This window comes from Orbicella franksi, chromosome 9, assembly GCF_964199315.1.
Source record: "Orbicella franksi chromosome 9, jaOrbFran1.1, whole genome shotgun sequence".
Classification (NCBI taxonomy): Eukaryota; Metazoa; Cnidaria; class Anthozoa; order Scleractinia; family Merulinidae; genus Orbicella; species Orbicella franksi.
In genome coordinates, this window is record NC_138153.1 from 22,530,614 (window position 1) to 22,542,659 (window position 12,046).

Below are 12,046 nucleotides of genomic sequence, written 5' to 3' on the forward strand. Positions count from 1 at the left end.
TAAATACATGTATCATGATTGCTGTCCTGCTCTTACTAGGGATTTTTGTGTTCTAAATGACAAAAAACCCTGAAAATTGACAATAATGTACGGTACTAGAAAATTATGATTGTTTGTCATCGCTCAAATTCCAACTTAATGGTTACAATTAACGTTTTCAATGGTGATTTCAATGATGGTTTTGTAACATGATTCATGATTTGAAGAAAAAAGAGGCTTGTGATTTGTGATCCAAATGACCAAGTCCCCCTACCATGTTTACTAACCTACCCTAGAAGAAGAAAAAAATGGAATAGCAGTTATGTACAGGCTGAAGTTTATTGTGATTTCATTCACAAAATATCAATATTAAGTCACATTCCTTGGCCTGTAGGGTGGCCCATCTTTTTGTCTGCTAATGGCCCAACCTCCATGAAGACTGCCATCTGTCGCTGATTAAGATTCATCCACTTTGTACTACAAGTGTCAATACATGATTCCTGTTCAAAATTAGAATGAGGAGAGAAGAAAAAATAAATGATATCACAACATAACAGGAAAACCAAATGTCTGTTGGCTTCATCCCACCTCGTCATAAATCAGTGCTGCATAGGTTGGAATTAAATGGCTATGAACAAAGGCCCATAGCCACTTTGATAAAATAATTCTTTTCTGATCTTAACCGATTTTACAAAGAGCAAAATATTTTTCCGGCCCAGTAAAAGTGGGGAAAACAAAAATTCTATTTGCAAGCAAATATTTTAATGGTGGCCACAGGAAGTGAGCATACTTTGACATTACACTACACAAGAAAACAATATGTCAAGCAGTAAACATCTCAAATTAATATTTTTAAATAAAAAATGGAAGACCCATCTCACAACTACTGGCAAATTTTCACTGATAATTTTCATATTTAGTGTGCACTACAAAAATGTGGTCCTCTCCTTGTATGCAGTTTCTAGGGGAAATTGGGGTAATATGTAAAATCATCGTAATCCAAGAACCTGAAATATGATTTTTGTCCGCAGGAAAGCAATCAATATAAGGGCTCTCTAGCCCCAAAATAAAGTAAACCTAAGAGAGTTATCACTGAAGAAGTTTAATCCACTGATTGCCTGAAATTACTTGGGGTATCAATAGACAAAGATCTCGCATTCAAGGGCCATTTTTAACACCATTTGCAGGAAAGGCAGCCAATGTGTAGGGGTTTGAATGAGACTGAGGAACTTAATACCCACTAGCACTAAGCTAAACTTGATCTACTCTATTGAACTCACTGTCACCTTGTCTGGCATTTTTTGTTGTGCTAGTGACAGAAGAAAATTGGAAAGAATCCAAGAAGGGGCACTCGGTGCACATTATGTGCTTCTTGATGTCCTTTATGTATTTTTATCTTGTACATCTTATGCATTGTTTTCTTATAATTTATATTTTTATATTGTAAATATTTTTGTGTCCCCATTTAGCGGTTTTGTTACAACTGCTATTTTAGCCTGACACTTCAGGTGGCCAAACACAATTTCCGCGCCCCCTCTTGTTAATGCCATTTAGCGTGCGCACAAGGATTACACAAAGCAACCATGGCGTCAATACAGGGATCATTTTATTTGGTCAATGCCCTCGCTATCTGTCCATTTTTTCTTCATAATTGAACACAGTGTATTTATGACTTTACTCTTTTATCAAAAATGTATGTTAGAAAAGGTGACGATGCAATAATAATAATAATAATAATAATAATAATAATAATAATAATAATAACCAGCTTCAATATCATCAATAGCTGTGCGAATCTTTAATAATAATAATAATAATAATAATAATAATAATAATCACTTTATTTAAGTGTTGATGTATTTAGCACTAATGTGCTAAATACACAGTTCTCAGATTTTGCAAAGAACCCAGCAATTCTCAGATTTTTCCTTTTTACTGAAGGAACCCAGTTAAATGCAGTGCATGTGTAGTAAGGTAAAAAATTGCGATTGAAGGCAGAATAGCTTTCTTGGAAATATGCCTATTTCTCGAGAACCACCCATTAGAATTTTACGAAATTTGGCACGAAAATACTTTACAAAACAAGTAACTGGAATATGGAAAAAAAATTGAAAATTGACAGAGGTGATTCTAGATATTCCAGTTAAACTTCTACAAGTGAAAGATCCCTCTGTTAAACTATTATTAAAATAGTGCTCACTTGTGAGCATTATTACAATCCTGTTGCCAGCAAATGAAAAAGAAAATCTAACGACTAGATTTTCTGCAAACAAACAAAACTGATTTTAAAGACCTGTTTATATTTATTCATGTTGCCATGGCAACAGCACATATGTCAGCTTAGCTATCAAAAATGCGAAGTTTGTGTTGTTAACTTGGGTGTAGCCATTTTTGGCGACCAAAGGATCAAGGGTTTTAGAGAAAAAGACTTCTTACTAACCTGGTCTTCTTGGTCGGTACTGTAAGTTATGGACCGAGTTTTCTCCCCTTCAATTTATGGCTAAGGCGTGAAGTGCCTAGGCCATAAATCAAAGGGGAAACAATGAGGATCAGTAACTTACAGTATGGGCCGAGAAGACCAGGTTAGTAAGATATTTATTATATCTCCACTGTGTCTGACAGGTTCAGAATGATTTCTGTTCATGGTGAACGGCTTCAAATTTCTGACACGTTGAAAGCAAAACAAGTCAATTTCAAATCACTGTTAAGTCGTTAGCGAATTTTAGAGCAGTTTTCAATTGAGTGTCGTAAAACCAAAACCAAACCAATTACTTACCAATTAGACTACTAACTGGTAATTTTGGGTGCTCTAGCCTCCTGGTGCTTACCAGACTGATGGACATCATTTTCACTATGCAAAATTTTAACAGTCTCAAGCAGTTTCTAAGATTTATATTTTGATGGTCATTTTAACCACCCTTTATCAGTTTGTTGCTACATTCATGGTATCAAAGAACTACCCAATCAAAGGAGAACACATAGTTATCATCTTTGTGGCACAACAGATTGCCACAAATGTAGCAACAGTATGACCTGCTAAAAACACCCTTAATGTTAGCTTTAACTGCTTATAACTCAACGATAAGCTCAGTAACTCTAATTTTTTATAACATTTTACTAAATTATCACTAGCAGGACAGTACACACATTACATCTTGGTTGACCGATTCAAACAGTTGCAAGTTTATTACAGTGTGTTCAGCTTTTTTCAGTTAATGCAGTGACTTGATCTGCTAACATTGAAGGCATTATTTGACTCATGTTCAGGGTATTTTGAAGTAGCTGTAGTTAATAGATGTAATATAATGTTTAAGGCAATCGTTTCCTGTGAATGCTGTTTGATTGTTCTGTTGTTACAAATAAAGGACAAGTATCAGTCTTGTCTGTAAACAAAAGTTCATTTCTAACTTAAGTACACTATTTTGCATATTAGAGTATTTTAAGGTGCAAGTTAGATTTGTAATTGCATGGATGCTTATGGTAAATATATCTGTGTTGGGTATGGTCTACTTATTGCTTGGTAAATAAGATGTTTGTGGGAACTATATTTGGCCTAATGGTATTTAGATCACCATTTTCTGTTGATATGTTGAGATAATTTGGACCTAAGCTGGATATTGAAGGAAGTATTTGTTCAACATGTTGGTTGAAAAGTCAACAAATATAATCAAATTAAATGGAAAAACAATGAAATTTAACTGTTCCCACAGTAAAGACTGCAGTTGTTGGCCTTCCAATGGGCTTGCTTTCAGTTAAAGATTCTTCAACTGTGTTGATTCTTCAACTTCAACTCTCCCAAGGAGAGTTATTGCACAAGTAAGGGGGGGGGGGGGGTCTCAAAATCCAAAATGTTTTACAGAGTAAGAAACAAGAGTGAAATTTTCAGGGGTATGGGAGGGGGTTTCAAACCAAAAAACCCTCTGTATGAGGGTTTGGGATATTTTCTGGAACAGTACAATTGAACTTTTCAAGGACAAATTCAGTAGCAATATCCAGCAACATCTTCAGATGCCTCGGCGAGATGGGTAATTTCTTCTATTTCCAGAAAATATTTCTTCACAATTGGTGGGACATTTTTTAGTTTTTGTGCACTTCACGGAACAATTCTCCACCTATATCCTGGGATCTCCTGGGGATGGAGAAGGACAGGTTTACTTTGACAGGTGCTTAAAAGGAAGATGGTGCACTCTCACCTCCTCTGTGGTTACTTTGCGATAGTTCAGATTGGTTACACAGGCAATGAAACAGTTCTGAGTAAGCTTGTTGTATAACTGGAGGAATTCTTTGTACTGAAAGAAAAGGAAACCCCACCTTGTTGTTCAGTTGATCATTACAGAATCAAAGTCGATACAAGCAGTGATATACCAGGCAGGCCACTACGCATTTAAGTTTACACTCTACTTGGTTATGATTATGTCCATCTCGCCTGCGCACAGTTTTAGGTCTCCATTTATTCATGAATAAATCGAGACCTAAAACTGTGCGCAGAGTGCCAAACAAGAAGAACAAAAACTATGCTTATACATATCTAACTCTATCCGTGTAAGCTTACATTTTTGAATTCAAGGAAGTCATTAGCTTTCAATAACAATACACGCCCTCAGGATCGGAAGAACTAAGAGCCAAGCACTACAACTAACTTGTTCGACTGAAATGTTGTTAGGAAATCGTAATACCCTACACGCTCTACACTTAATAATGCGAGGCACAAGGAAAAAGACTCACATTTCGAGCTGCTAGGTCCTCCGCTATAAACCTGTCCATAAAACACAATTTCAAATTTGCTTACATACAACTTTTTAGGGATTAAGTCGATCTATAAGAGTGACACTTTCAACCTAATCTTCATGTAAGCTACGACCGCCTGATGCTACCAACGCGCGCGAACGCGCGCGCGCAATCTGGGAAGACTGGTGCGAGTGAAGCTAGGATGGAAGGAGGGAGGAAATGCTGTTTCTTTTCCGTGGTAATTTTCACGTTATTTTTCCTTACACATGGACAGTTTTTGCAGCGCGGTGAAGCTGCAAACTCTAAATTTCTTCCAGTAGTTATCAACACGTGGGGACCTCCTTTTACAAATGCGACCGCTGAAGGTAAGCCTAAAATCACATTCGAGGTGATTCCGTCGCAACAGCCTTAATTAAAAGTGCAACTGAAACGAAATTTTCGTATTGAAGATTTTTGCTAAATAATGAAGTTTGAAACTTTCCTTCAAATTCTTTCCATTTTTTCGCGAATAGCACGTGAAAATTACTCTTTTCGCTGCCCTAAGTCGGCATGATGTTGAGCCCGAATGGCGGCCATTTTGGCGCGGCTAAAAACAACCTTGTGACGTCACTGTAATATATGAGAGTGGTTTCAACCTCGTTCCCAGGCTCTCTCTTCTCTGCCCCCTTTGTCACTGGGAGATACACCCTGGTTGCAGTAGCTGGTCACCTGTGACACAAACTTTTCCACTGGGGTAGAGACAACTAATATTTTTTGTTGATCAACTGAGGTGAAAGAAAGGTAACCGCTGGTCATCGCTATATCAAACCACACACGGCAAATGTGCAGTACCAGAAAATATCCATACTTCCCCCACAGAAGGGATTGGAATTTCCTGGGGAGGGGGGGTGGGGGTTCTCTAAGACCAAAAAAATTAAAGAATTGTATCAAGTTTAATTGGATTTTCCAGAGGAGTAGGGGGGGTTTTGGAAAAAATCCCTTCCGTGGGAGATCGAGGTATGGATATTTTCTGGAACTACACAATATACTATATACTATATACTATATACTATATATAATTCTCCAGTCCTATAATTCTTAAGCTTCAGACAGGACAAATGAAATATATTTATATATCCAGTGTACTGAAGTATCAATACTAAGAAGGAGTAAAACTGTTTCACAGTGTTGTTGCCTGTATTGATCTCGCAGCACATTGTTCGTGCAACATAGAGCAAAGGGCGAAATTATGGGGGCCAGGTCTACTCGCCTGAAAGAGCAATTACAAGCTCAGTACAGTAAACTCAATACCAAAGTTAAGTGGTCAGCTAGAGCAGAGGCTGCTGCCCAGAAACAGGAGCAAGGTACAGTTTACAGAATCACCAAGCAAATCTGTGGAGGGCAACGGAGAGGGAAGGCACCTATCTGTAGCAAGCAAGAGGCATTACTAACTACTGAGAAGGAACAGGAAGAGTGATGGGCGGAACACTTTCAGGAAGTACTTAACAAGGAGGCTCCGGAGAAGCCAGCTGCTGCTCAGGATGCTGAGGAAGAACTTGACATTAACATTGAACCACCAACTAAAGAAGAGATCGTGGAAGCCATTAGAGATCTTAAGAACAGTAAAGAACCTGGGCAGGACCAGCTTAATGCTGAGCTCTTTAAATGTCATCCAGAGCTTGCAGCAGAGATATTACACCCACTCTTTGCTAAGGTGTGGAATCGTCAGGGTATACCAGGTGACTGGAACAAAGGGGTCATCATACCAATTTCTAAGAAAGGCACACTGTCTGACTGTAATAATTGGTGGGGTATCACTCTTTTATCCCTACCTAGTAAAATCTTCTTTAAGGTTATTGTGAAACGTCTTTCTTTGGCAGTCAATGAAGTGCTGCGACAGGAACAAGCCAGTTTTAGAAAAGGCCGAGGCTGTGCAGAACACATTTTCTCCTTGAGAAACATCATTGAACAGTGTCATGAATGGCAGAGAGGATTGTACATCAATTTTATTGATTTCCAGAAGGCTTTTGATAGCGTGCACAGAGAGAGTCTATGGAGTAATCTCAGGGCATATGGAATACCTGCACACATTGTCCGAGTGATAAAGCAATTCTACACTGACTTTTGTTGCTCGCTGTGAGGCTCTGACCTGAGCTTCCATGTCAAATCGGCCGTCCGCCAAGGATGTGTTATGTCAGCGCTACTGTTTAACATTGTCCTTGATTAGGTGCTGTCTCAAGCTACTGAAGACAGAAGGAGAGGAATATGCTGGACACTGTCAACTGTTCTGGAGGATTTGGATTATGCTGATGACATTGCTTTGCTATCCCATTCTTTTAGTGACATGCAGGAGAAAACTGACCAGCTTAACAGATTCTCTCGGCAGGTAGGGCTTAAGATCAGCCCTCAGAAGACAAAAGTATTGCCTGTCAACATCTCAGCACCATTGCCGATCAGAGTGGGGCAGCTAGACCTTGAAATGACCCCACAATTCACCTATCTGGATAGTACAGTCTGCAGTGATGGGGGGGCTGACATCGACATCCGACAGAGGATTGGTAAAGCTAGAGGAGCCTTTGCAAAATTGCGACCCATGTGGAGAAGCAGAAACTACAGCAGAAGAATGAAGATTAAGATCTACGAAGCTTGTGTACTTTCTGTGCTACTCCACAGATCTGAATGTTGGAGAATGACTGTGCATGACTTGAGAAAGCTGCAAAGCTTTCATACATCTTGTCTCCGAAAAATCGTGCACATCTTTTGGCCAAAAAAGATCTCCAACAATGAGCTCTTTAAATTGTCAGAACAGGAGGACATGAGTATTGTTCTTACACGGAGACGATGGAGTTGGGTTGGTCATGCGCTCCGCAGAGAATCTACCAGCATCTCTAAAGTTGCTCTCAGATGGACACCAGAGGGTAAAAGAAAAAGAGGCCGTCCAAAATCCACCTGGAGAAGAACTGCAGAAGCAGAACTTCAGGCTCTAAATCTTACCTGGGGGCAAGCTTCATGGCTTGCAAAGGACCGACAGGAATGGAGGCGACTTGTTGATGCCCTATGCGCCACTGGGCATTTAAAGGACTGATGATGACATTCTTTGTGATAATAAACAATGTTTTATTTACCATTTTGCAAAATATAATTCTTGAACTGTGTTTAAACATCTGTCTAAATACAAACTTACATAAGCTCAAACCTGATGCAGATGAATTGTAAGTCCGGGGCTAATGTCAACAAGACTGTAAATCATTTTGCATTGCTGTAAATCAAATGCAAGTCAGAATATTTGGCTAACCAGCCGTGTGACAGAAATACTTTTTAACATCCAAAATACTACACAAACAAGAAAAGAAATATTACCTCCGAATTCAAAGTTTCAAGAGACCAATCCATTGCCAGGTTTCACTTTGATTCAGTACATGCTAACTGTAAATGAATGACTGAATGACTGACTGACTGACTGACTGACTGACTGACTGACTGACTGACTGACTGACTGACTGACTGACTGACTGAATGACTGAATGACTGAATGACTGAATGACTGAATGACTGAATGAATGAATGAGTGAGTGAGTGAGTGAGTGAGTGAGTGAGTGAGTGTGTGTGTGTGTGTGTGTGTGTGTGTGTGTGTGTGTGTGTATGTGTGTATGTTTGTGCTCCATTCAGCTGCCGAATTTCTTTGTGAACAAAAGTCTGCAGACTGCTATATTTTGGAGGCAGCAGAAATAATGTAGTTTTCTTCATCTACAAATTTAACTTTGAACTTGATAAAGCGGGTAGTTTTTTAGCAACTGCTTGAGCATTTGAAACCCACAAAGTTTATCACAACAACAATCAAAACACTCTGCCACCTCTCCTGCCAAACATTTTTTTACCACCCAGATTCTGGGTTGGCACGTGACCAGCCGCAACCAGGGTCTTTCTCCCAACGAAAAGGGAGGCGGAGGAGAGAGAGCCTGGGTACAAGGTTGGGGTGGGTTATACTTATGAATTTCATTCTTGTGACATCTCAGAGCTCCAAGATAGTTAATGAACAATTATTCCTTGAAATCGAGGTGGAGAGTGGCAGAATATTTACCAAGCCGTCATATTTACTGAGCCATGAAGCATCAAGGTAAATACTCGCACTGCTTCTATTCACCGAGATTGAAGAGAATAATTGTTTTAGTATATACACACAAAGTGATTTTAAAATCAGATGAAAGGGTTTCATTAGAAGTTGATTTACCTGACTATGCGAGGAAAACATGCAAGTGACACAAAGCATGCGTAAAACTATTTACAGAATCTTCAAACATGGCAAATCTAGTTAACCTTTGGTAAATCCTTGTTGCAATCCAGCAAAATTGTCTTTAAACATCGTTCAAATTGGCAATCTAAATTGAAAGTCTGCTTGCAAAACAATATCCAAGTTTTGAATTTCACCCGCAATAACTTGAAATGAAAAATTGAAAGAGCAGTTGGGGAACGATCAAACCGAAATAATACTACGTACTCAGGACAGTGGTAAAAACTGGATGTTTTCTTGCACAAAGATGTTCTCCTGAATACTTATGGAGATGCTTCATGGAATGGACCTTTTTGGCGATATGGTGGCCATAATTTTTAAATTCTTTTGGTTGAAATAGCTATTATGGGATGCTTAGGGGGTATACTAATTTGCCCCTTGAGCATCCCATAATAGCTATTGGAAACAATAGAATTCAAAATGGCTGTCATATTTTGGAAAAGGTCCATGGCACTTGATGATATATACTAATAACAGTAATAGCCCCACAAAGGATTTACAAGGAAACCTAATGATGTGCACTGAGCTCTTGACCAGGACAATTTCACTTGAAGCTCTTCTAGAGCTGCAAAATTTTCTTACATTTATATAAAGAATTTGTCACAGCAGTCTTTAGGAATTCGTCTCTAGCTTTCACTGGAAGAGTACTGGTCAGTATTCAAAGTGAAATTGACAACGTCACAGCTGTAACTCACAGCTGTATCCCTAAGAAACCAATATGTAGAGGTTTCCTGGCCATAAGTCATCTGGAGCTTTTGATCATTTTAGAATCCATAGAGTCTTTCGAACCTTGGTACTCAGCGCTTTATACACTTTTCTCACCTATAAGGGTGCATGGCTCATTGATGATTATTTGACTTTTAAAGCTTGGCATGTTATATCAAGTGGGAAAGGAAGTGCATTGGATGCTATAGAATCTGGTTGTTCAGTGTGTGAAACAGAGCAGTGTGACGGCACTGTAGGATATGGTGGAAGGTTAGTACTGTGCTGATGTAATGAGGATCATTGCCAGTATCTTGCATTTAATAGTCCTCATGTTCTGCAAATAAGGAGATGTCAATTTAGTTCTCAGGTTTTCCAATATTTTACGAAGTCTGAGAATTAATTAATGAAGACAATTCCAAGCCTGCTCATCCCCCGGGGCATTGGACAGGCATTGGACATTTCTTTTCATAAGGTGTCAAATGCCCTGGCACTATGGGGCAGCTGGTCCATAAGAAATCCCCATGGTGGCCGGCTGTGAGAACAGTGCAAATGTCCCATATTAAAAGTTGAAGGTCAGCTCTTGACATTCTTCACTTAAGCTTATATATAAGCCACATTACCACATACTCATGACTGCTAACTTGACAAAGTATCTTCTGTTAATGTGTGAATTTTTTTTTTCTCAAAAGTACCTAAATTTTTGCATGTTTTCAATTCAATAGAAAAACATGGTCCTGTATTCTTGTTGCTAGATTTTGCTTTGTTTTCGAAGATACAAAGTATGCAAAAAAAACTGGCTTTCCTGGCAACATCTTTAGGTGTTTATTTGTTTTCAAGTCAGCATGCAACTGCAAAAAGTTTTTTTTTTCATTTAATGAACAGTGTAATGTTGATTCCATGTCAACACATATCAGCTTAAAGATGCCAGTGGGGATGGGCTTGTAACACAATTCCACAGAAGTCAGTATCAGTTACCATAAAAAAGCCACTGTGTTTACTATAGTAATAATAAAGAAATTGTAGTGCCCAAACTCCATTTGGATATATGTTCAAATGCACGTTACAACTCATGCATATGTGTGGCTTAGCTTTATTAGCAACCATACCTTGCCTAGCAACATATATTACTTGCCCACATTTTCAGAAGTTGAGTTTCTTTGCAAAACGTAGGATTAGCCTCTCTTATGATGTGGTTAGCTTCTCGAGTAGGAAGGATGAACCAAATCTTGGACTGTAATTGGGTACCAAAGCAGTTCAGTACCAATGCTGGATGTTGGCTGCGATCTTTTTTTCTGTGTTCATGCATGGACCTCAACTGCATCTTGATTCCTGGTCATGCAAAAGATCTTAGCTGATAATGAGCCATCTTGACCTAGCTGACATTTTGTTAAACACACAAAAACACATGTACATAATTATATATATTGGCCACTCCAGAGTTCCATGTATATCTTTGACAATAAAAGCCATCATTAAAAAAGAACAAAGTTTCAACCCCTCTGAGGTCATTTTCAAGTAAGAAAGATTGAAATGAGTTTATATGGGTGAATTTAAAACATGCTATAGTAACAGGACACTTGAACCGTGAACACATTTTTTGCGTAATTTTTTTAGTGTCTATAGAAGGAGTGTTTCTACACTGTGAGAACACTTATCTTGAACATTATATGAAGAGCTTTGTTTCTATAGTCACCGAAAAAATGTGCAGAAAAATGTCAACTGTTCACAGCTCAAGAAAGCAAGAACAGTCTGTCATTACCAAGCAAAAAACTCTGAAGTAATTTATACAAAGGACTCAATTAAGTCAATAGAAAAAACTTTAAAAAACATCAAATACAGGAAATTTATATATCAATGAAAATACTTTGTGCTATCCAAATAACTTTGTGCAGACTATTTGTTAAGGTATCAGTATACCTCAAATGATCATCATTCATTGGCGCTGCTTAACAGTCGGACTCTTGACACAAACCCCAGTTTAAGTATATATTTTCTGAAAGCTTAAGAAAAGTAGATTACCAAGGTATGTTCATTAAAACAAATTTTTTTTAAGGTTTTCCAAATATAGCATGCTATTTCCCAAAGTACAGAGGTTCACTAATCAAGTTTGTTTCCGGTCGGATTTGAGCGAGAGGACGCGATCAACATCACTTTGTCTTCTTGATGCCTTTCTCTAAAGAAATTCTCTTCACTAAAATAGTCATATAACCTTTGAAAGAAGCAAAACCTATAAATTCCCCAACGCTTTTTTTTTTTGCCTGCCCGGAAACAAACTCAAAAAGTGCACTTGTCTCAAAGAAATGTTTGTTTTGAGATACAAAGGAAAATATACTTTGGGGCATTTTTCCGGTGTAATGAGATAAA

At 38.3% G+C, this 12,046-nt stretch overlaps 2 protein-coding genes across 2 annotated transcripts in view; one reads left to right on the top strand and one right to left on the bottom strand.

Moving 5' to 3' along the window:
• Positions 1-62: 62 nt before the first annotated feature.
• On the bottom strand, positions 63-4,794 carry LOC145497602 (mitochondrial import inner membrane translocase subunit Tim10 B-like). The gene is made up of 3 exons (XM_081477424.1): positions 4,705-4,794; positions 4,173-4,268; positions 63-479 (listed from the first exon to the last, which is right to left on the bottom strand). Exons 1-3 carry the CDS (start codon positions 4,741-4,743, stop codon positions 354-356), a joined length of 261 nt encoding a protein of 86 aa, XP_081333550.1. The 5' UTR covers positions 4,744-4,794; the 3' UTR covers positions 63-353.
• A 52-nt stretch (positions 4,795-4,846) lies between these two features.
• Positions 4,847-12,046, top strand: part of LOC145497600 (N(4)-(Beta-N-acetylglucosaminyl)-L-asparaginase-like) — a 33,474-nt gene continuing 26,274 nt past the window's right edge. The window contains exons 1-2 of the mRNA XM_081477422.1: positions 4,847-5,072; positions 9,844-9,952. Coding sequence (XP_081333548.1) covers positions 4,847-5,072; positions 9,844-9,952 — 335 coding nt within the window. The remainder of the gene's footprint in view (positions 5,073-9,843; positions 9,953-12,046) is intronic.